The 22,570-nt window shown below is 37.4% G+C and overlaps 4 protein-coding genes across 13 annotated transcripts; 2 read left to right on the top strand and 2 right to left on the bottom strand.

The window, feature by feature from the left end:
* The first annotated feature begins 1,486 nt into the window (after window positions 1-1,486).
* On the top strand, window positions 1,487-2,533 carry LOC124299621 (uncharacterized). Its single transcript, XM_046752887.1, has 2 exons — window positions 1,487-1,940; window positions 2,105-2,533. Exons 1-2 carry the CDS (start codon window positions 1,710-1,712, stop codon window positions 2,498-2,500), a joined length of 627 nt encoding a protein of 208 aa, XP_046608843.1. The 5' UTR covers window positions 1,487-1,709; the 3' UTR covers window positions 2,501-2,533.
* Window positions 2,534-3,121: 588 nt separating this feature from the next.
* Window positions 3,122-7,195, bottom strand: LOC124301271 (squamous cell carcinoma antigen recognized by T-cells 3-like). Its single transcript, XM_046756119.1, has 6 exons — window positions 6,536-7,195; window positions 5,937-6,118; window positions 4,944-5,821; window positions 4,085-4,742; window positions 3,823-3,970; window positions 3,122-3,578 (listed from the first exon to the last, which is right to left on the bottom strand). The coding sequence occupies exons 1-6, from the start codon at window positions 7,005-7,007 to the stop codon at window positions 3,130-3,132; spliced, it is 2,787 nt and encodes a 928-aa protein (XP_046612075.1). The 5' UTR covers window positions 7,008-7,195; the 3' UTR covers window positions 3,122-3,129.
* Window positions 7,196-8,906: 1,711 nt separating this feature from the next.
* On the top strand, window positions 8,907-15,515 carry LOC124300746 (serine protease gd-like). 9 transcript variants are annotated; one of them, XM_046755095.1, is made up of 7 exons: window positions 9,135-9,369; window positions 9,478-9,641; window positions 10,542-10,775; window positions 11,075-11,240; window positions 11,373-11,771; window positions 12,610-12,977; window positions 13,294-15,513. In XM_046755095.1, the coding sequence occupies exons 3-7, from the start codon at window positions 10,557-10,559 to the stop codon at window positions 13,564-13,566; spliced, it is 1,425 nt and encodes a 474-aa protein (XP_046611051.1). In that variant the 5' UTR covers window positions 9,135-9,369; window positions 9,478-9,641; window positions 10,542-10,556; the 3' UTR covers window positions 13,567-15,513. The 9 variants fall into 9 exon arrangements, with proteins under 9 accessions (XP_046611055.1, XP_046611056.1, XP_046611057.1 ...); XM_046755096.1 differs by having other exon boundaries at window positions 10,548-10,775; XM_046755093.1 differs by having other exon boundaries at window positions 9,478-9,624.
* Window positions 15,516-15,560: 45 nt separating this feature from the next.
* On the bottom strand, window positions 15,561-22,077 carry LOC124300743 (PAX-interacting protein 1). Of its 2 annotated transcripts, XM_046755088.1 has the most exons (10): window positions 21,826-22,077; window positions 21,245-21,429; window positions 20,036-21,089; window positions 18,478-19,891; window positions 17,584-18,028; window positions 17,246-17,430; window positions 16,708-16,949; window positions 16,341-16,610; window positions 15,940-16,144; window positions 15,561-15,691 (listed from the first exon to the last, which is right to left on the bottom strand). In XM_046755088.1, exons 1-10 carry the CDS (start codon window positions 21,919-21,921, stop codon window positions 15,618-15,620), a joined length of 4,170 nt encoding a protein of 1,389 aa, XP_046611044.1. In that variant the 5' UTR covers window positions 21,922-22,077; the 3' UTR covers window positions 15,561-15,617. The 2 variants fall into 2 exon arrangements, with proteins under 2 accessions (XP_046611044.1, XP_046611043.1); XM_046755087.1 differs by having other exon boundaries at window positions 18,478-21,089.
* Between the last annotated feature and the right edge of the window lie 493 nt (window positions 22,078-22,570).

Here is a 22,570-nt window from a genome sequence, read left to right on the forward strand (position 1 = left end):
GCGATTTCGATTAAATTCTACGCCATTGTCTTCTCACCTTCCGATTTTTATTGTGTTACTTCCAACTCTACCCCTTATCTCTGAATTCGAATGGAGAATATATGGATTCCACGTGAACTTTGAAAGGTGATTGTAAATTTACCGATGGCATTGAATAGTGGCATTATGAGTGTAATCCCTATTAAGAAGAATTGAAAATCGGACGATTGGGAAAGTTTTCGACTAGTCTAAAATTTTAATGTCGCATGAGAGATTTATACTTTCGGAATATTAGCCTTCGTATGTAGACTATTTTATTGTAGGAACATAAACAAATGATGCGAATGAAAATAGTGTATATGTATAGATCGGGGTAAATTGTAGAAAGAATAGCATTCAGAAGCGTCAGAATATCGAATTTTTAAAGACTTCGAAGTCTACTTGGCATAGAATTTTTTAAATTCACAAAGGTGAAATACAGAAAATTTCCAAGTATGGAAGGCCATGAGAATAAGAATACATCAGAATTCTTGATGATTTTATAATCTGGTTTTCTATCTTCTTCTTTTATACATTTTTATCCCTACGCGATGAATATACACCCACTTGTTACTGTAAAGAATTTGAATAATGCCATTTTCAGAAGGAAACAGATCATTTATTGGCCAATCGATTATAGATAGCACTTTTCAACCTTGAAGTATAAGTTATCTTTTCTTAAAATAATTCTAAAAACGATTGATATTGTAGTCAGCCAAAAACCCGCAGGTATATCACTATACAAGTAGACTTCCCGCTAATCAGAAGCCGTTATACTTTTATAAGTTGCCATATGTAATCTACCGTACGATTATGCACATTATTGACTCTGCTATCGTAAACAGGAGCCCGAAAACTCGAGGGTGGAACGTTTGAATGGATTTCGTTTAGAATCCAGTGAGTAGTTGTTTTATAGCCGTATTAATTACAACCTGGACCACTGTGAGTCAACGTTACGCTTGAGCGTGAAACTAGTTTAACTGGTTCTTGATTTATATCTTTTTTCAATGCAGTAATATTTCTTAGAATTATAAAATACTCGGTACGCGATATTCATCCTCAATATTTGACTGAGAAAGTATTAGAACTAAGCACGATCCAGATAATCGTAAGAGCATCTTTACTATATGGCATATGTACGAGCCACGTGAGTTTTAAGTAACAGACAGAAGCCCGTGCAAAATACCATGTACTTGCAATTATCGTCACACTTGGAAAGGCGATAAGTAACGAGAATACAAAAATCTCATGGTTGGTGAAAAGACGACGCGAAGTAACTCAAATTATGACTCAAACAAGTAAGGATCAGTGGTGAGGATATTTTATACCATGAACATCATCAACAGGATGTTTGAGCGGTTTCGGATTGCGCTAAGTGAGACTTTTCCTTATAGCTAAAAACTTACATAGTGACGAATTACGATTGTGCAAGATGTTTCGTCCTGATCACTTACCCATGTGCATATAAAAGGAGACAGATCAGCCGCGGTGGCATTAAAGTATTTTTCCTAGAGCGAAGCTCGTTGTTCAATTACGTGTGCTCCGATTCGCTGATGTTTTATGCACAAATCAGGCGATTAAGATTGTCAAAAACTTTTATAATTAAGGCCCCTCTTAAAGGGTAGTGCATCCTATTGTAATACGTCAAGAGAATACTTCGTTATTTTAAGTATTCTCCAACAAGTAAAAAGATGTATTACTACGTGTTCCAACTTTTCATACTGGGTAATGTTTTAATCTACGATGTATCGGGACATGGAAGACTGATCGAACCTCCGTCTAGAGCCTCCATGTGGAGATACGGGTTTGACAATCCACCTGATTACGACGATAACCAGGGGTATTGTGGCGGTTATGGCATACAATGGGGCGTGAACAACGGAAAATGCGGAGTGTGTGGAGATGCGTGGAATTTACGAAAGGTAGGTTCCTTATCTGCATAGAAATAATGGTGTAAATAGCAGTAAGGTAAATTGGGAAGTACCTCAAAACACATGTATATAGGTATGTACTACCAACGACTCAGAAAGTCGTCAAATCAATTTAGCGTTTAACGAAAGTTTCAATTCTTGTGTAATATTTTCAGCCTCGACCACATGAAACGGGTGGTAAATACGGTAATGGGATAATAGTGAAGAAATATCGCGCCGGTTCTATCGTCCCGATAAAAGTACAAATAACGGCGTTTCACAAAGGATACTTTGAGTTTCGGGTGTGTCCGGTGAAACAACGCGGTGTCGAAGTGACGGCCGAATGTTTGAATCAAAATATTCTGATTGGGGCAGACGGGAAGTCCAAATATTACCCGCAATCTGGACCAGGCCTTGTTGAGGTCAACTACAGACTACCTGCTCGCATGACCTGTGAGCAGTGCGTACTCCAATGGAGATACGTAGCCGGAAATAACTGGGGCGACTGTGGCGATGGAACAGGTAAATTTCAATTTCAATCGCCGGGACTTGTGCAATACGTTTTCCCATAACGCAGTGGGATTACTGCATAATATGACAAGTTATACGTACCACTATAAATTTTTATATGATAAATGTCCTCAATTTGATAAAAATTAAAAGAATACTTTCGTTACAGGGGCTCTCGGCTGTGGTCGGCAGGAAGAATTTAGGGCTTGTGCGGACATTTCAATTAGTAACTAATAATCTATCTTCACTTTTCCCTCAATTTATATCTGCGAGGCCAACTGAGATTTCTGCTACTAAAGAACATTCAGCATCTTATAATGAGTTACCTTTACTTGAAAACATCATAATATCGACGGGAATTTTAGGCGATGGATGTTTCCTCACTTGGTGCATGATTTTTAGTTTATCAGATAGCATTAAAAAGTGTAAAAAACTGACAGGCACGAACCTGTGAATATAATAAATATTTATATGCATAGACTAGCAAAACTGTTAGACATAGCCACATGGTTTCGTGGATTTTGATCGACGCCACCATGTGTAAACAAGTTCCGTCAATTATAATTTTTATCTTATTCTCACGCTATGATGATTGTAATCACTGAAATATTAAGAATATAATATCAACACTTCAAGGGACAGATTCTTGACGAGAAGGTTCAAAACAACTGCAGCAGCGCATTGCGTCAAATTATTTTTTATTTTTAAGTAGCAGATTTCTAAAATCTGCATTACTCAGTGATTCCTTGCCAACAACGTTACCTGATATTCCTGCATCGCCATTTTTAGACAGAGGTTTCACACTGCGTGGTATCATAGAAAGCATAGTTTTTGGCGCATTGGAACCAGTTCGGCTTGTGGTTGTTCCACCAAGAGATTTAATAAGACTAACGTCGTCATTGATCGATCCCTTTTTGCGTTCAGGAGGCTGACTGACAGCAACACTGATTACTTTGTCTTCTATGGTCATTCCATCAGTAGCTATCAGTGCTTTGCTCGCGTCAACTTCGCTTTTAAAATCAATGTAGGCAATACCTTTAGAGTGCCCATTGCGATACGTTACAAGGCGAACTTCCTTTAGGATACCATGAGCACCGAAGAGTTCTTCAATTTGCTCCTTTGTCATCGTCAAAGGAAGACCTTTGGGTAAAAGAAGTTGAGGTAATTGCTGTTCCATAAGCAAATGGTCGAAAAATACATTTTGAACATATTTCATAATGCGACTTAACATGTTTTGTTCCACCTTTTCCGTAATTTTCAATTTCAGCAGAAACGTGATGGGTTTCCAAGAAATGTATGCAACTTGACTTTCTTTTTCACAACACAATCTGTTGACTTTAAGACTTCTAAATTGGGAAGACAAGAGTTGACAGTAACATGTTACCTTTTACAAAGAGTTTGTTCTTTTCCAATCCACAGCTATACTTGAATGCTGGTCCTCTGGTTGTTTTATCAGGATCGCATCGAGAAACAAACATGGGTCGGCCGTTAATTGGTGTTCTATCTAACTTAAGTGCCAACTCAACACTATCCTGTAACAAAAAATTATGACTGCAAATTGTTGAACAGTAGTTTTACTTTCATCATGTATGAAAATTAGGTCATCTATGTCAACCTATCGTGCAGGTAATGTATTAAATACTCACTGCACTGCTAAGCTGCACGTAACAGAACCCTTTACTGCGACCTTTGAAATCTTGTACCATTTTAAAAAGAGTAATTGGTCCTGCAGGTTCTAAGGCGTTTCTTACTTCATCTTCCGTTGCATTGTAGTCCAAGTTGCTAACAAAAACGGTTATTCTCTCATCAACGGTGCGCGAGTTATCTTCATCCATCTTTTCAACTTCTTTTGACTTATATCCTGGCGGTGGTGCAAGTTTCGGCTTGGTGCTGGATTCGTCTTTAGATGGCTTATAGCCAGGTGGTGGTGTTATTTTATTCTCCACACTTAGAACACTTTCCTTCAGCTTTGGCCTCGTAGTTGCTTCAAACTTTCCTTGCTTATTCGGAGATCCTTGCAAGTTTTTCCATCTACCTGTATCTTCAGGTTTTCTTTTGCCTGCCCGTTTGGCTGGTGCAGACGTAACTTCATGTGGCAAAGCAGCAGCTTGTACCTTCTTTCGCTCTTCGACAACCATTTCTAATTTCTCTTTTGTTTTCGCCTCACAGGATTCTAACTGTTCCAATGTCCCTTCATCCCGCTCAAAATCTAACCAAGCATTGATTATGCTCTCTGGCCAATCTTTGACAGATCCCAGTGCTTTTTGGTACAATTTACGAAGATGCTTTGTATCTCCGTAACATCTGGAACATTGAATAAAAATGGAATCATTGATTATTTTAGATTACAATTTAGAACAAATTGCATACAGTAACTTTTGTATACTTGGTATAAGCTGGACTATTATTTTTAATCGCATCTGAGATAATGACGTTCTAGATCTTCTAGATGTTCCCGTAAAGAGTTTTGAAATATGATATATTACTTATCAAATCATTAAGTACCTTTCCAAACCAATATATTCCAACCAACTGGCAGCAGCTGTGGAATGTCCTTGAGAGAGTATATCAGCCCACAAGGTTCTAGCCTTTTCCATGTCATTTGCATGAATTGCTTCGGTTCTGGCCCAGTACTGCAATACCACACATCCGGGATCGCCCTCCAGACCGAATGCTTTTGCCAAATATTCACAAGCGCGATTGAATGTTTCTCTGATAATTTCCAAGAGTTTTTTCTTGTCATCCGGGAATAGATCAATCCTGCGACGTAGATACTCAAGGTAAGTCAGCCACATACTGCGATATTCTTCAGCAGATGTGAAACCAGCCATTAAACCTTTCTCCAGTAATGCCTGCACTTCGGTTAATGGTTTATCCCATCTTTCATAGGCTCTTAACCATTTTTGCCAAATTACTACATACCATGGTACATTTCTAGTAGCTCTTTCGTATAGTGGTTCCAAAATGGATTGGATTTTTATATTATTTTCCATGTATGTAATATATTCCAGCCACAGCGAACCTTCCAAACTAAGCTCAGCTATGGCTCGTTCGTAAAGTATATTGACACGTGCTGGATCTCCGTGTTGTTTTTCAAAACGTAGATATGCTTTAAAGGCATCTAATAATTCAGGCTCACCTTGAGCTGAGATAAGTTTTTCTTCAAAAGGTAAACGCAAGTTCAGTTTTGCGAACGCTCGTTCATAGCCAGTTAAAACAACATTGTCGTCTAGGGTTGCTTGTGCTCCGTCGCCAGCGCGCCACACTTCATATTCTTCATACGTTTTCTCCATGTCAAGTAGAGGACATGTTAACTGACGTCTGAATAAAGAGCCAACGCGATTTATCTGTTCTTTGCGCTCCGACTCGTTAGATGCGTCTATCTGAAAATACAAATAATTGTTCAGACTTGTTGTGAAATAATAATCACGCTACAAAATTTGATTTAAATTAAAAGTATTGATAGATTTTGATTATTGTGTTTGATGATAGTCTTACCATTAAAACTAACACATTTTCAAATTCTCTAAATGCTTCCCATATGATCGCGCCTTTGGTAACGTGCAAGCCAACGCAGGTTAATCCCCGTTCAAACAAATTTCTAACATCTGTAGCAGCGTCAGTAGCAGTACCCAAACTTCCTATAGCGAACTGAAGATATTCCAACCAAACTTCCACAGCTGTAATAAATTGAAATATTGGATCATGACATATTATGTCTCTCATCTATAATGAAAATTAGTTAGTTTTCGATTGAGCTACACAAGTTTTCATATATTCTTACAATTTCATTACAATCTAAATAGGAAATATTTTTTCAACAATTACAGCTTGATCAAAGAGTTGATTTTTCCCTTACAAAACAAAAAACTATGAATAAAAGAGCAAAAAAGTTGTAATGCACCTAGCCATTGCCAAAAAATTTGTGTGTTCTATAGATTGTGACAGGATAATGTGAACAGTGCCTACGGTATGAATGAAACAATTGCCTTTGTTCTCTGCACTTTTATGATTACATGAATAATGTGAAAAATTTAGGAGAAAAAGGAATTCTAAAGGATAATAAAGGTGAAATACAAAAAACAAATGAAACGTACAAAGATAGTCTTTTACTGCTCGCTCGCACAACTTTGTGACCGCCTCTCGTTCAGCGCTGGTTTTAACTGAGCTGATTTCGTCTCGCAACCAGGAAAGCCATAGTTCAGAGCTAAGAGGATACTTGGAGCTCATAGCTTCTCTGGCACTCTTCAGTTGATCTGAATATTTCTGGCCCATCTCTTGCAATTTTGTTATCAAAGCAACATGGCTAGAATAATCATAGGGACTTTCTTCCAGCTTAGCATTCAAGAGTTTGATTTCTGCTTCGTTAGCCTCTTCGTCATCAGAATCGCTGTCGTCGTCAATATCATTGTCATCCATTCCTAATTCTTTTTCAAAATCTGCTTCGTCTTCTATCATATTGTAGTTGGAATTATCAAGATTATTACCCTGTTCTCCATCAGAGTCCAAAAGGAAATCGCTGTCATTTTTCTCGTCCTCGCCAGGATTTTCCAACTCCATTTCATCCATTGTTAGTTATTTACGCGAGTATTATGTACGATGTATTTCGATATCAAAACCTATACGGCTAATGATCCAATGTTATGAAAATGACCGATCTTGTATTTGCTTCTTAGAATAACATTTAGGACACGGTCAGGATCTCAGGGTGTCAAACATTGAAGGTTATGTTTTTATACATCCCGAAATTACAACGTATAAATGAGTAACATCTGCGCAGACGTCGATTGCGCATTACCGCGCGATTACCCACAAGTCGCTTCGAAGGGTTATTTCAAAAACGATTGTGAAAGTTAGTTTTAATTATAATGATTATAATGAAATCATAGCGAGATTACAAAGTGGATCTTGTTTTCAGCAGAAATTTGGAAATTGCGGTATTAGGACTGATAGAATTACAGAAAGAAATCTTCCGCATTGTTTTAAATAATCCTGACGGACTGTCATACCGATTTGTAACTTATGAAGCTTTTCAACAATCTCACGATTCAAACAATCCTTCGTAATTATCCAAAAAATATTACTGATAATTCTTTAGCACCTTGTGTGTAAAGGCCAAGTAATCAAACAGGCAGTAAGATAGTTGGTAATACATATTGTGAACGACTATTCCTTCATTTTAGGGAAGCTTTCGCAAATTTCGTACAAGCTTTTGTTGCTCTCACACACGACTTATTAATGCGATGCTATAACCAATAATGCATCACAAAAAATCATCTACTTTATACCAAGAATTTTCCTTACACACGAGTAAATTTTATATCAGTTTTTGTATGTATTTATAGTAAACTTTTCCTATCGTTTGTCTCTGCGCGAAATAAATATACATCTGCATACGTATAGGTATTGAAACTTTGAGTGTTATTCCCCTTACATATGGTCATATAGGTACGGCTTTTGCAGAGGAGAAAAAAGGTCAGGGGACCGGTTTCTAAACTTTTTTTAAGTAACGTGCGTCAGACTTTACGCTCCTCAGCCCAGAGCCACATTTACAGTATTTTGCGTACGGTGAAGTTGCCCACGCTTTATGTTACTACATTATTATACAGAAAGAACGTTCAGCAGCAATTGTTGGTCTCAGCCGTTGTACACATAATCACATGTGTATGAATATCCATATGCATACTTCTAATGTGGTACTTCCCCAATTAGTCTAGTAATCTACGAAGTCATGTGTGAGGCAATAAGAATAAGGAAACGCGATTACGTGCACGATTTCAGCTTTTCTTTTTGTGTTTTCGCATATATCTACATAGGGCAATGCAGATATTACGTCGCAATGCATGTTCAATTAAACTATAGTGAATAGCTATAAAATGGAAACACAAAGAAACAGGACCATTATAATTAGTAATAATAGTGCGTTCGATATTTACATCTGCTTGCCCGATTACCTCGAAACACGACGCTTCTTCTTTTTCCTCGCGACGCGTTTAGGGGCGTTCTTTTCTCTTCTGGCGACGCGTTTCGAGGTGATCGAGTAATCAGACGTAAACATCGAACTCGGTTTGAATTTTCTATGTACAATTTTTCATATTTTACGACAAATTTGTTTTCAGAATATCGGCAAATATATGCAGTTGTAACCTGTTTCACATTAGACCGGAATTTGTAATCGAAATGAAATTACGACGTTTTAAACTGTCATATTCGTGATGGATTTTTATAATTATCCATTCATCTTACAAATGAAACATGTGAATTAATTTTGGGCATGAATTATTAGATCTCCAAAGTCCAGATTTTCCGTAAACTCTTTCTTCAACGACCAGAAAAACATTTCCAACAAAATGAGCAGTTTGTACACGTCAATTGGATAGAAGATAGGTTCTTATGACAATAAGACGGGAACCCCCCCCCCCCCCATAATACGGGGAGGACTGGACCAATGTGTCTGCTTTCAAAGTTACTCGATACAAGTATAAATTGAGAAATCCTTATACGACAGGACCGTTAACAACCAGAGCGGTAATCCTGTGATAATGGTAAACATCATGATAATCACTCAGTAAGTCCCCGGTACATAGCAGGATAGAGAATTGTGCGGTCTTCTGGTATCAACATTGAAGCAACATTGTGTATGCGTCGTTTTGATCATGCGTAGGTACACAATATAATATTAAAAATCCGTGAGAATATACAATTGCGGGGGATACACGGCTGTGTGTTTTGTTTTTACTTATCTGCATCAATTAGTCATATAGAGACGTTCACGTATGCAAATACAAAATGCAGATCGGACAAGAGCGCGACACAATTCCCTCCTTTGACTTTCGGCTGGAAGACGAAACCGCGCGATCTTTTTCCTCCTGTCGCTGTGCAAGCTGCAGTGTTACGCAGCACATTCGACCAGGGATACCTCGAATCGACGGTGAACCTTAATTATTCAAATAAGTATACAAATAAATAATAATAATAATAAAAATAAAAAACAATAAACGGTCGGGATAACGCAGCTATTTCACGTTTCAATCCACAGAGAAAATCGGAAAAAACGCGATTGCGATGCTGGACTGAATATTGTAGTGAAATGCTAGCCGTGCGGATTACTGCTTCATATCACGCTTCGTACATGATGTTTAATCTGGATTAGACGAAAGTGATGAAGTTACAGGATTGATACGTGGTAAAATAACATTGTCTGCAAGTATTCAATATTGGACTAACAATTGTCTACTCTTTACAATCATGAATCAAATTAGCCAGTGTATTGAGGTCAGAATTTGGAAAACAGGTTTCACTCAAGCTCATTTTTTAGGCTGTTGAAAAAACCATGCTGTTTACGCAAATTCTAAAACCGTGGAATTTAGTGCAAAACATTATAGTTAACATGATCCATGCTCGTGTTATATTCAAAAAGGTTTTTTAAGATTAGGCGGCAGTGTAAAAAAATATGCATGTAGGTGAGATGCGAAAAAACAAACAAAAAAAAAATGATTTTGACAAACATTATTCTTCTGTGAAAGAAAATGCATCAGTTTCACCGAGTTTTTTTTATAGTCAACGTTTATCTCGTGTTGCTATGAAAATATAGAACCCTTAAGGTGCAGCTTATTTGAAAAAGTGTCTTCGCGATGTGGTATTGAATTACGAAATATCTTTACGTGAAATTAATTTGTTATTAGTTTATTGTTGAAATATAGAACAAATTTGAACGGAAAATTATTAGTTGACTGTTTTGCAGTATGGGAGAGTTCGTGCAACCGCATTTTTTCAATTCTTATGAAACATCGTATTTATTTTACGAATTTGTTTAGTAAAATTTTTCGTAAGGGTATATACGCTATAATCTCTTGATCAAATACAAACTCATTGGATCAGGTTTGCCCATAACTTTTTTCAAAATATTATAAATTTCTGGTCCTTGCGATGAAATTATTATAAAAGATTATATTCCCGTTCTGTGATGATCATTCGAGATAAAAGCAAGGCCATTACTCACGTATGTATAAACGTATAAGAATGGACTTGTAGTTTTACTTCTGACAATTAAATATATAAAATAATCATTTAGTTGCGAAACTAAAACTCAATCAATTGTGGATACAGTATTTCAGAATGCACTGCAAATACCTAGTGATCATAGCGTTGGGACTGTTCATCCATCTCATCGGAATAGGATTTGGTCAAATTCATAGTCCATGTCCGAATGTCTTTCGATATGTTAGAAATGAGACCACCGGAGACATTGAAGGTCGCATAGAGATACATAATGTCCCAAAAGGCGTTTCACTACATGTCATGATGAGATTAAGCGTTGCCATAGGTCTTCCTACGGTAAGATATTATTATGTGAAATGAAACCAAATGTTTTCCGGTAGCACATTTATGGAAGTGATTTTCACTAGACGTCTTCTGAAATTGAAACTGGTTACCAGTGGTCAGATATGATTACAATTTTCATGTTTGTGTTCAATACCCAGCCGATCAATGTTTATTTTTTAAGAATCACGATATTTGTTGTTTTTGTGGAGATACGTGCTTGAAAATTGTACTTCTCGTAACCAGCTGGGAAGTGCGACAATTTCAAGAAATTAGCAGCCAGTTACGATGAATCAAGGGTTTTTATCTTACAGAATTACGTAGGTAAGCTGGAATTAGCAGAGCGAAGGGAATTAGCGGTCAAGGCAGTACAGCAAGGCAGGCCCTTGAATTATCGCTTGCATTTTCCACTACAACATCCACTGCCGCTTCTTACGAGAATTTTGTTCAATAACCAGGAATATTGCTCTGGAAGACGAGGTAATAGATTAATTCAAATAAGTTTGTTAGTAATAAATGTATGTAGAAATTTTCAGCCTGGATTGAGACCCTTAGAGGTATACCTTATATTGTAAAAATAAAACGGATTCAGATTTCCAAACTCTGTTCTAGCAATTGGACCAATTGTTACATCGATTACATTAGAGCACATTTTATATCCTCCTGGGATAGTCCCTGATCAACCGCAAAATCCGCCACCACAAATTGAAGTGCAAATTTTGAATACGATGCCAGTAACGTCGTCAACTTTCGCTCCTTTATTTAGTGAGAGCGCGGTGAATATGACAGAGGCTTCGTTGAAACCCATTGCATCCGATATATTGCCACGAGATTCGGTAGATGACAATATTTGTGGACGTTCGAGTAAAAGTGACATAAATTTATTGATTTCGAAAGGAGAAAAAACAGAGCCTGGAGACTGGCCCTGGTTAGTTGCGATTTTTGTGTCAAGAATCAAACTGGAATTTCAATGTTCCGGAAATCTTATTAGCAACAAACACGTACTTACAGGTAAGTGAAAATGGCGAATCATATGGCAGGATTAAATGTAAATTATGGGGCAACTATATCAATAACATTTGATTACGTTTTATTATTCACAAAGTTTATACGTATTGAAACTTGAAATATCAGTTTCGTTATTTAATTTAACATTACCATTTTTATACATTATATTAGATTACCGTTTCAATTACTTTATCTATATCTCTTATAAAAATAAAGTGGAATTTATTTGCTAGAGGTTCATATGTATTATGCAATTTATCATTGATCTATATGATGAAAATCTCTGAGATGGTACCGACTGTGTGAGATAAGAGATAAAATTTATAATATACAGTACAACAATTCACCATCAATGTGAATCACATACAAAAAACAGTTAATTTCTCAATTTTCAATCATTATAAAAACAATAATATGACAACTGTATAAAACAGGCATGTCAAAAGCATTGTCATACTATTTTCCGAGAGACCGAGAACCACTTAATTTCGACAATTCAAGAAGATAACTAAATTTAGATTTTTTTTCTCATTTCAAACAAGCAACTTCAAGGGCCTACTCTGGTCTACGTAAATTAGCATAGGTAGAATTCTGAGAATAAGAATTTGATAGAAACGAATTCTCAATTTTTTTTCGAGTCTTGTACTCTGCTGACACGGAAATATCAATATTTCATATTGAATAATATTTTTAATATTATTATTATGGATTCGTTTTTCTTTTATATTTGATAAAGTTGATGTGCAAATGAAATGTAAAACTAGGCTACTTGGATGCCGGATTAACATGCTTGATATAAAACTTGCCTACCACCAATGCACATATTTTTTTCTTTTCACAGCTGCTCACTGCTTGAAAAGTGGCAACGGCCAAGAACTGCCGGCGAGTACTTTATTGGCAGTCGTTGGACGGTATAGACTTCGGAATTGGGCTGAAAAAACCTCGGTAACATACGAGGTATCGGAATTTGCATTGCATTCCGAATACGGCCGTCGCGGAGCACTTTTCGATAGTGATCTCGCAGTTATTACACTGATGGAGACAGTCACATTTGGAAATTTAATTTTGCCAATATGCTTATGGGCCGGACCTACCCAGATTGAAAGTGTTGTTGGCAAAACTGGATTTGTTGTTGGGTGGGGTCGAGATGAACTAGGAAATCCAGTCACAGCAGAACCTAGGATGGCCAGAGTGCCTATTGTATCACAGGTAGCAACCATCATTGTTTTCTATAACACATAAATATTGTACAAATTTTTTGAATGCTTGAGTGTTTAAAATACACAAGATTCTGCTTTTTAAGCCTGCTCTTTGCTTTTTATGGTAAATTTGGGAGTAAACAAAGAATATGAAGAAACACTTAAAACAGTATGTATTTTTGTCCAAAGATAAATCTGTCTTGGGATTGGGATTGACATCCGATCTATGAATTGCTTCAAAAGTTGGAAGGAAATAAATAGTTGTTAGTTCAGGATTAAAGCAAGCATATGGTAATGGCATTGGTCATTTTTTTTTCTTCTTCAAGGAGGATTGCTTGAGGAGCAATTCAGATTTTGCGCAAATCACTTCAAATCGAACCTTCTGTGGAGGGTCGCAAGATGGTAGTGGACCTTGCAATGGCGATAGTGGTGGAGGACTTGTATTGTATGATTCACACAAGCAAAGATATCACCTACGAGGAGTTGTGTCACTGTCACTACTTGATCGAGATACAGGGGCATGCGATTTATCACAATATGTTGTCTATACAGATGTTGCAAAATACTTAAATTGGATCCAGCAGCAACTTGCAACCTGAAGAACATACGCATTTTTGTTTTCGGTTTACTAGGAAGAATTTGCTAAATTTCCAGAATTTACTAATATCTCTAAGAATTCTACGTTGATGAATTGTTCGCCCTGATTCACTAAAAAATGATTAATGTTAGCAATTATCTCATTCACTCCAAATTTTCGCTAGTAATTTTTATATTCTATTATACTTTAAGAAATAGTATTTAATGTATTTAATTATATCCGTTATAGGCAAAACATATCAATACAGCAGTACCTCGTTATAAGAGAGTGTTAGGGCGGTTAGGGGAATAGGATTCCAAGAAATTTGTCGCCCGAGCATTTCCCCACTATTGCCTGGAGAGCTCAGGAATCGCACGTGTGTGAGTGTGTCGATGATTATCACCACTGCTCGTTACAAGAGGATAAGTTATGTATACGATTACAGTTTCTATTAAACACATATGATTGCATAATTTAATACGCGCCAAAGTTGGGAGACCTCAGATACGCAAGTAGAATGAACGAAGCTATGAAACACACTCTAACGGGACAAAGGAGAAATTCTCTTATATCGAGGACTCTTATGACGATGTAGTATTGTATTTATAAAAGCTTCAGCAATTTATTGCAGTAATGATATATCAATATAGGTCTACTATTCATTGTAAATAAGGTGTAAATTTTTTTCATGACTCTCTTTGACAATTCTGTAAACTATACTTGTTGCGGGTATGAACAACTTGTAACTAAGTAGTACGTGATTTTCAATACATTTAGTCTACACTGATTGAACTAGTATTTATTTATACTTAAACTTTTCAATTTGTAACCCCAATATCACCGTACAGGGAAGTGAATGCCTAATGATTACTCATCAAACACCTAACCTTCGTAGCATGCAGATGTGTAGGTGTGAAAGAAATCTTATAAGATTTTTCGCAATTCCGAGTTCACCAAAATTTCATTTTCCTTCTTTAGACCCCAACAACATAAATATTAATAAATGATCATAAGGTTATACTGCTTAAAGGTCAATTCTATGTTAACTGTTTCACATCAGTATCTGAAAGTACAAGATTTCATTGAAACTTGAATAACTATCCAGTTGACTAAGAAACAAATGTCAATTTTTGAAAACTTTTACAACTGAAAAAGTGCCACTTGTCAAGTTTTAATACTTCAAAAATTCATATCTCGGAAATCGCTAATGATAATACCAGTGTCTTCATTTTCTTCAATGCAAAAAAGTTCATAGTTTGAAGAAAATGATACATTTTTGAAACACTCTAATGTTTACAGTCAAGTAACATTTTTTAATTATGAACTGAACATAGCTATGGAAAAAATACAATAATAGTCAAAGAAAAATGAGTTACAAAGAAATATATCGAAACTTGATTAAATTATTCAGCAGCATACATGGCCATTCAAACAAGTTCATGGCCGTGAGAGAATAGCCCGATCATCAACTACAATACCAATAATCATAAAAACAATATGAGGTTACGTTCATTGTTCTTGCTAACTTGTTTTCAACAATTGCAGCACTACATGCTTTGCTTTTATTTATTCCATCACCATAAAATTAAGTGGTAATCACTTACGATTGTCCAGTTCTTTTGGCACCATGACTCCCTTACAATTCAATTTGGAAAAATGAATTACAAGGAACAATTCCGTAACCGTCAGTAAAGGGAGGGAACCAGGAGGAGGCAGGTTGACAAGAACGATGAACTTACCGTGTGTGCTAACATAGCGCCAGTTCAGCGAAGATGAAAAAAAATACATTTTGGTGTTGATAAAGCATATCCACGTAACAAAGTCCTTTTACCTTTATTTACTTTTTCGACTAATTTTAGTGTAGACGTACGTTTTACGTGCTTCTGTATACGCCCTTTTACCACAAATTCGCCTTTTTGGTGCATATGTCTTTATACCGTTTAACACGCGATTTATTGTCCCAATAAAAAAAAAAAAAAAATAGGCTCGTAGTTTTTTATCTATAGAGAAACTTACCACTGACTTCATAATTTGGCAGTAAGGGAGTCAATACAGTTGTTTTGGCTGGTCCCATCATATTTGGCTTACATCTGGCTGAAAACACTGCCGCGCCACGGCTTCAAAAACAATTCCAGCACTGAACACACCTGTGCGATAAGGATGAAACATTTTTAAATCCAGCTAATATTATTTAGTTCAAGTTACAAAATATATCCGTTTGTGAAGCTGTTGTGTTAAAAACGAAACAGAAACGTATGTGATGACACTAAACTACAATTTGCTATGGGAAATGCGTGTTCAGGTTACATAGATTTTATCACATGATTTCCTTATTCAAGAAAAATTGGGTGCAAATGTTTCATGTTAGATGTTACAAATGAAATGAAATACTTACTGATATTAGCATGTAAAACATCAGCAAGCAGATGGAGGTCGTTTTCATGAGTCACAATAATGTAAGTCAGTCTGGTCGCATTCAACTCTTGTATTTGGCTCAGAGATCGTCTCGTTTTTTCTATTGTGCCACCGGCACTTTCAATTATTTCAGCGAATGCCGATGGAGACGGTATAACACTAGGTGTTACATAAAATATCCTACCCTGTATCGAAGGTAAGATATTCTTTATTATTTCAACCCAATTTATTTTTCGGAATCAGAAAGAAAAAAGAAAGTGGAGATATTATTATGGAAAAAAATAGAATAATTTTAAACGTTGATTAGATGGATGGAAGACTAAATATCAATTGAACACTATGAAAAAAAATACTTGTCAGTTATGAAATTCATATTTGTACCTTAAGTACAGTTCCTCTGTTGGGGCTGGCAAGGGCTTTCTCAATGTTGCAGCTGAAATTTTTCTCAAATTCAAGGCTGCCGAGTACATAAGGATTCTCATCTACGAACGTGTTCTTCGTAAAGCAATCAAGGAGCCACTGTATCGTAACTATATGCTGACAATGAGATATACAACATAATAGTTTTACAGTACGAAATGGTGCAGACATAACAAGGTGTGTCGCATCACGCCAATTGACAGCCAGGGCCCCACCTAGTTCTCGGATTCTCTGTTAATGGAAAACATCAATGCACAGTTTAATTCAATTATTTGATCTATGAATGTGTCGAGAAAAATAAAGAAACTAATCGAGATGTACATATCACCTTTGCATATTTCCTAGGGTTTATCCCAGAAAATAGTATTCTAGGCTGTTTATCAGGTGGTGGTGGGTCTGGATTGCTAATAACTATTTGTTCGTCAAGGCCCAAAAGATGTGGGTCTTTATTTAGTAACGGCCCATCTAATCGGGGCTTTTTGTTTTTCCTCATTGCATTAGGACCTTGACCAACTTGTTTGACTTTGTCATAAGATTCTTGTGTTATGTTGATTGGCATTTTCCAAGCACCTGCCCAGAAAGTTTAAACATCATTCATTTCAATTACACAACCCCAATACATATTCAATATTTTCGTTTTTTAATCCACAGAAGTTAATTAATACTTTCACACGAACAAATAAGAAAATTATTCACCTAGAAATTTTCGTCATAAAACTACAAAGTATTCGGTGTACGACTGCTGACGATTGACTATGACACTTTTAGCATGACTGATATCAGGGATATTTGATTCAGTAGTGACTCACTGGTCTCAAAGTTTTTATTTGTGAGTTGATTTTTTTGTTTAAACGTAAAATACATACCCATTAGATGAGGCACTAAGGAATAATCCAGTCGGAATGGATTGCCCAGGATGAATTGCTGGTATTTTGTGGCTTCAGGTTGATGAAGCGCGCTGGTTTGACCACACAACAAATCAGTCATCCACTGTGCATTAACTACTCCAGTCTGCCATTCTCTGGCTTTTTTGTATTTTGGTCCATCGGGTCTGAAATTTTCAATAATTGAAAACAATTCTCCTTGAGCATTAGCCACCCAGAATATCACAACCCCTGTTCATTTCTCGTGGTTAAACGTTCTCAAACGGTCATGAAAAAACAGTAATATCTGCATGAAAATGAACTATGCATTGTTGACCTACCTTCTACAGATGAGCAGCGTATTGTGTTTAGAGAAGTAACTAGTATGTTTTGCTCCTAATGCTTCTAGCATAAATTTAACCTTAGCTCTTTCTTCTCCCTCAAATCCAGAGTAAGACACAATGTGTTTGGTGCAAGGCAACTCTTGCAAGCCGAATGGGGTGGGAAAATGCAGTGCATGCCAAGGTGGTAAAACTTGCTGTTTTCCAATAACATCGGACAGCCAATGTGCACTGACACAGCGCTTAACTTCTCGCAGAGCTTGGTTCACTATCGGGTGTTTTTGTGTCATGGCTAAGATATGAGTTACACGAGCGCAATACTGCGTTTCGACTTCCCCCCCGTGTCGCTCAATTACTTGCTTCCAATTTAGAACCTCATCTGGCTGTTGAGTATCGTATTCAACGATTACAAAAATGCAACCAAGAAGAAACAAGTCTGGTGGTACTGTAAAAGAGAAATTTTACGCATTAGTTTCCAATCAGATGGGCATTGCTTATTTTAATTCGGAAAACTGAAATACGAGACAGTATCAGTTTCCTAGATTTGGCAGCAGCAATATAGAATTTGGGGTGCATTGAACTAAATGTATTCTCATTTTTTTTTTTTTTTTTTTTATCGGATGCTATCAGAAAGTATAAAAATATGTTTAGTGAAGTTCAACACTACCCAATCAAGTTAATATTCACTCCTTGTAGATCAATTTAATTTCGAATAAAACTTACAGTTTAAGAAATTTATCTATACTTTCAAGAACTTGTCATAAACTTCGGAAGTGGGGTTAAAGAATAATTTTACTCATATACAAAAATCTTTCTAGTAAAAACTGCAGGTTAAAAAACTGCTTCGGTTCTGTAAAACAGTCCCGAAGATCTTCAATAAATTACTATACATACATTTCAAGTTTGGATTGTGTCCATAAAACTGCGCTCGTGGTGGCGGAATAGCAACTGCATATGGCATTTTTACAGGTGCACCTGGCGGCGCACCGTTTGTAATGTTTCCGAGTGTTCTTCTTTGATAAGCGGCTAGCAACTGAGGGTCCTGCGAAGGTGGCGGAGGTGGTCTATGCTGAGCAGTCATCAACCGAAGTTGACCAGCAGCACTACCTTCAGTAGCACCGCCTTGAAGTCTACTTGTAAGCATGTTGGCAAGTGCCGTTTTTGTTTTAGCATTGACAACCAACTGTTGATCAGGTGGTATTTGCGAATTTCCTGACAACGGCGTTAACGGAGGTTCTTGTTGTGGCCCTTGCTGCTGTTGCTGTTGCTGCTGCTGCTGCTGCTGCTGCTGCTGTAAGTGTTGCAACTGTTGTAATCTTGCTATTTGTTGTTGTTTCTGCACGTGCAATTGAGTCAGCTGTTGCTGTGTCAGAGGTTGGCCCTGCTGAAACACCTGACCAGGTTGTGTAGTTTGGCCACCTGGGACAGATTGGGCTGCTTGTACTATAACTGGATTTGATGAGTTTATTGGTGTGAGTGCCGGAGGCTGAGCACCTGGTATCATTGGTTTTTGTCCTGGAGCTGGTCCTACTTGAGGTCCCATCAACTGAGCTCTATGTTGTTGCTGAACCCATTGCAATCCTCCTGGCTGACCTGGTTTTCCAGGACTCCTGATAACTGCTATGTGAGGCCCTTGCTGCGCTTGTCTATTTTGCATTTGTCTCTGCAATATCAAATTCCGCTGTTTCTGTATTTTCTGAATAAATTGTGCTCTCTGCGTCGGGTCCATTTGTTGTAAATGTTGATGAGTTTGCGCATCAAGTTGTATTAGTTGTCTTGGAGGATGTTGCGGCTGCTGGGTCCACTGACCTCCAGGCCTTTGCTGTTGGCCAATTTGTTGCTGTTGCTGTTGCCTTTGCAATTGTAAATGATACTGTTGTTGTTGCCATTGAGGATCTCGCTGAACGATAAGACCCTGTTGATTTTGTGATATCAATTGTTGTTGAGATGCACTTTGCTGTTGTAACTGTCCGTCTCTAATCACAAATTGTTGCGTACTTTGAGGGGCTGACTGTTGAAGCTGTTGAGAAATTTGTTGTATTTTCTGTTGTTGCTGTTGTTGTTGCTGCAGCAAGAGCAACTGTTGACGCTGCTCGTTAGTGAGCGGTTGTTGCTGCGGAGTTGATGGTGGTGGCTGCCCTAATTGTTGTGGTGGCGCCAATTGTTGTTGTTGCTGTTGAAGAGCCAGCTGTTGTTGTTGAGAAGATAATTGTAACTGTTGTTGCTGTTGTGTGTTTATATGTTGTTGCTGCGAACCCAATTGGTGTTGTGAAGTCAACTGTCTAGGCTGACCAAGTTGTTGTTGTTGTTGTTGTTGTTGTTGTTGTTGTTGTTGTTGTTGTTGTTGTTGCTGCTGCTGTTGCTGCTGCTGCTGCTGCTGTTGTTGTTGTTGTTGTTGTTGTTGTTGTTGTTGTTGTTGTTGTTGTTGTTGTTGTTGTTGTTGTTGCTGCTGCTGCTGTTGCTGTTGTGAAATTAACTGGTGTTGATTTATTTGTTGTTTGTGTTGTGATGTTAATAATTGCTGTGCCTGAGATGGTAGCTGATGTTGAACCATTTGTTGTTGTTTTTGGGTAGTCAGTTGCTGCTGTTCCAGTTGTTGTTGGTGTTGTTGGTTGATCTGTTGCTGCTGCGCTGCTAAATGTTGTTGTTGATTTAACTGTTGCTGTTGCAGATTGAGGTGTTGTTGACTCAGCAACTGCTGTTGAGATAACTGTTGCTGCTGCTGTTGATGTATCAATTGCTGTTGCTGAATATTAATTTGTGGATGTGGCGCTTCGTGTTGTTGCTGCTGCTGGTGTTGTTGTTGTTGTTGTTGCAGGACATTTTTCATTTGAACATTATTCATTTGCGATGTTTGCGGGTGCCAAGATGCCGAAGTGGAAGTATTTGGCACATTACCCGACGAGACATTCGTAACGTGTGGTAAACTACTCTGAGTTGTTGTTCGTGAGAACTGCTGCTGCATGTTAGCTGCACTAATGGTATTGGGCCCTTGTATACCAACCTGTTGCACAGAAGTTCGTACAGCATTATAATTTTGTGCAGCTGTTGAGGTAATTGACGTATTAGGCTGATTCCAAGGCATCCGTTGTTTCAGTTTTTCCAACATTGCCTTTGTTCTATCCTGTTCCTGTTGAACCGCATTCAGCTCACAATCTTCATCCATAAAGCCAGTAATAAGAGCAGTCGAACTATTTGGTGATGGATATACTAATAGTCTAGGATGATATTCAATTTCACCAATGCGACTTCTATTTCGACAACAGTCCGTTACCCAATCGGGCGTGACAATTTTAATGCGGTGTCTTGTAGCTGCTTCGTACTTAGCGCCATCAGCTTTACCAATCACTAAATGCGTACAGTGGCGATCTAATCGTAGCTGACATTTGCCACCTTGAAGCGTTATCATAGCCCAGATGGACCTGCTGTCTGCACGGCTTACTTGGGAAACACATGCTCTTACATTGGAGAATAGTTGGTTCTCTTCCGGAGAAAAATATTGCGGTCTAAGAAATTTACGAATTAAGGATAAAGTATACACAGATATATAGCATTCCAACAATGATACAATAAAGTACGTAACAAGAAATAGATCAATTGAAATTTGGAAATATTATCAGTTAGGAGACATAAATCCAATATGGATAGCGTAATAGGATACAGGAGTAGTTTTTTGCACTTGACAGAGTACAGAATCCAGTCCTGCGTAACAGCTGGTATCTCGTAAAGATCCTTAGCTTCAGAGATATCACTTTCCAATGCCTCATGGCCCGCGATAAGATGAGTTACAAAATCACTGAAATAATTAGATCGTTCTGCTCCCCCTTCTTGCAATAAACTTAATATCTGAAATGAAATAACGGCGAAGATAAATGTGCTGACAGAATTTACATAGATCTCCTTAACCGATGTGGTGCGGTGCTTAGTTTTGATCTATCGATTGCAGTTCAAAGTTTTATAACACCCTAACCTACCTACCATAACTAATTTTTTCAAAACCTTACAATGTGCTCATACAAGTGTGCATGAGTAAGTAAAAAATAAATAAGCTGTCAAATGTTCTGGTTACGTGAATATAACTCGAATGTATTCATGAGATTGGTAAACTACTTATAGACGCTTTGTTGATACGTCATTTAGTTTCGTAAATGCAAAATATCGAAATTATCGCGCGTAATATTAGAGAATATTCGAAAGCTGGCAGTGCTTAAAGAAGCGGCAATAAATATTGAGTTACTTCACCTTGGGGTCTGCTTCACCGCTAACGTAGTATTTGACGTTGGCAAACAAAACTGGATCAAGTTTTAGCTCGTCTAGGCCAGCTCTAATGTCACCCATTATTTTGAATTATCGAAATTTTTTTAGCTACCACTTACACATCACATATTGTACTGATAAATCTGACCACAAAATGTGAGAAAACGCGGGTTTTCATTATAAAAATACGTCGCGTCGCTTTTGTTATTATTATGATTGTGAGGTTATGTACCTTACCCGTTCCAGTCGAGGTATCGTAAACTGCCCACTCGGTCCTATCGATAGTCGAATGAATTGTCGAACGCTTTTGAATTCAACTTATTCACAGGTATACGCACTGAATTTCCATCGGGAATGCTAAACTGCTATTTGGGAGTCCCGACTAGCGGGATGCATCACATGCAATCCGTGCGATCTTTGGCTAAAGGAAGCCACGGTTTCGGAGTATCGGCGAATGGCGGTACTTGATGAACCAAAGCCTCCAAATAAAGTGATAATACGCAACAAATTTAATAGGTGAAAGTTTATATCAGCCGTTTGACAGATTCTAGAGTTACTGTTGTTACAATACTTTGAAAAACGATGTGGCGTCTCCACATGGGACTAGTTTTTGTTCTTTTTATTGAATCATTTCTAATATAGTAGATTGTTAAACACATAACGTCAGTATTCCATAAAGTCATGTTGTAATAGTACCAAATAGAAATAATAATGTAGCACAATTTCGAAT

The sequence above is a fragment of the Neodiprion virginianus genome, chromosome 3 (assembly GCF_021901495.1).
Source record: "Neodiprion virginianus isolate iyNeoVirg1 chromosome 3, iyNeoVirg1.1, whole genome shotgun sequence".
In the NCBI taxonomy this organism is placed as follows: Eukaryota; Metazoa; Arthropoda; class Insecta; order Hymenoptera; family Diprionidae; genus Neodiprion; species Neodiprion virginianus.

What these genes read in the sequence shown, in the direction of transcription:
- LOC124299621 (XM_046752887.1), top strand. Translation starts at nt 1,710, where the DNA reads ATGTATTACTACGTGTTCCAACTTTTCATACTGGGTAATGTTTTAATC. An exon ending in ATGCGTGGAATTTACGAAAG is followed by an intron (nt 1,941 to 2,104) that starts GTAGGTTCCTTA and finishes TAATATTTTCAG; the next exon opens with CCTCGACCACATGAAACGGG.
- LOC124301271 (XM_046756119.1), bottom strand. Translation starts at nt 7,007, where the DNA reads ATGGATGAAATGGAGTTGGAAAATCCTGGCGAGGACGAGAAAAATGAC. An exon ending in AAAATGTGTTAGTTTTAATG is followed by an intron (nt 5,822 to 5,936) that starts GTAAGACTATCA and finishes TTGTATTTTCAG; the next exon opens with ATAGACGCATCTAACGAGTC. An exon ending in ACGTGCAGCTTAGCAGTGCA is followed by an intron (nt 3,971 to 4,084) that starts GTGAGTATTTAA and finishes TTTTTGTTACAG; the next exon opens with GATAGTGTTGAGTTGGCACT.
- LOC124300746 (XM_046755095.1), top strand. Translation starts at nt 10,557, where the DNA reads ATGCACTGCAAATACCTAGTGATCATAGCGTTGGGACTGTTCATCCAT. An exon ending in TTGCCATAGGTCTTCCTACG is followed by an intron (nt 10,776 to 11,074) that starts GTAAGATATTAT and finishes TTTATCTTACAG; the next exon opens with AATTACGTAGGTAAGCTGGA. An exon ending in CAACAAACACGTACTTACAG is followed by an intron (nt 11,772 to 12,609) that starts GTAAGTGAAAAT and finishes TTCTTTTCACAG; the next exon opens with CTGCTCACTGCTTGAAAAGT.
- LOC124300743 (XM_046755087.1), bottom strand. Translation starts at nt 21,921, where the DNA reads ATGGGTGACATTAGAGCTGGCCTAGACGAGCTAAAACTTGATCCAGTT. An exon ending in GCGGTGAAGCAGACCCCAAG is followed by an intron (nt 21,430 to 21,825) that starts GTGAAGTAACTC and finishes ATTTCATTTCAG; the next exon opens with ATATTAAGTTTATTGCAAGA. An exon ending in ACCCTAGGAAATATGCAAAG is followed by an intron (nt 16,611 to 16,707) that starts GTGATATGTACA and finishes TTCCATTAACAG; the next exon opens with AGAATCCGAGAACTAGGTGG.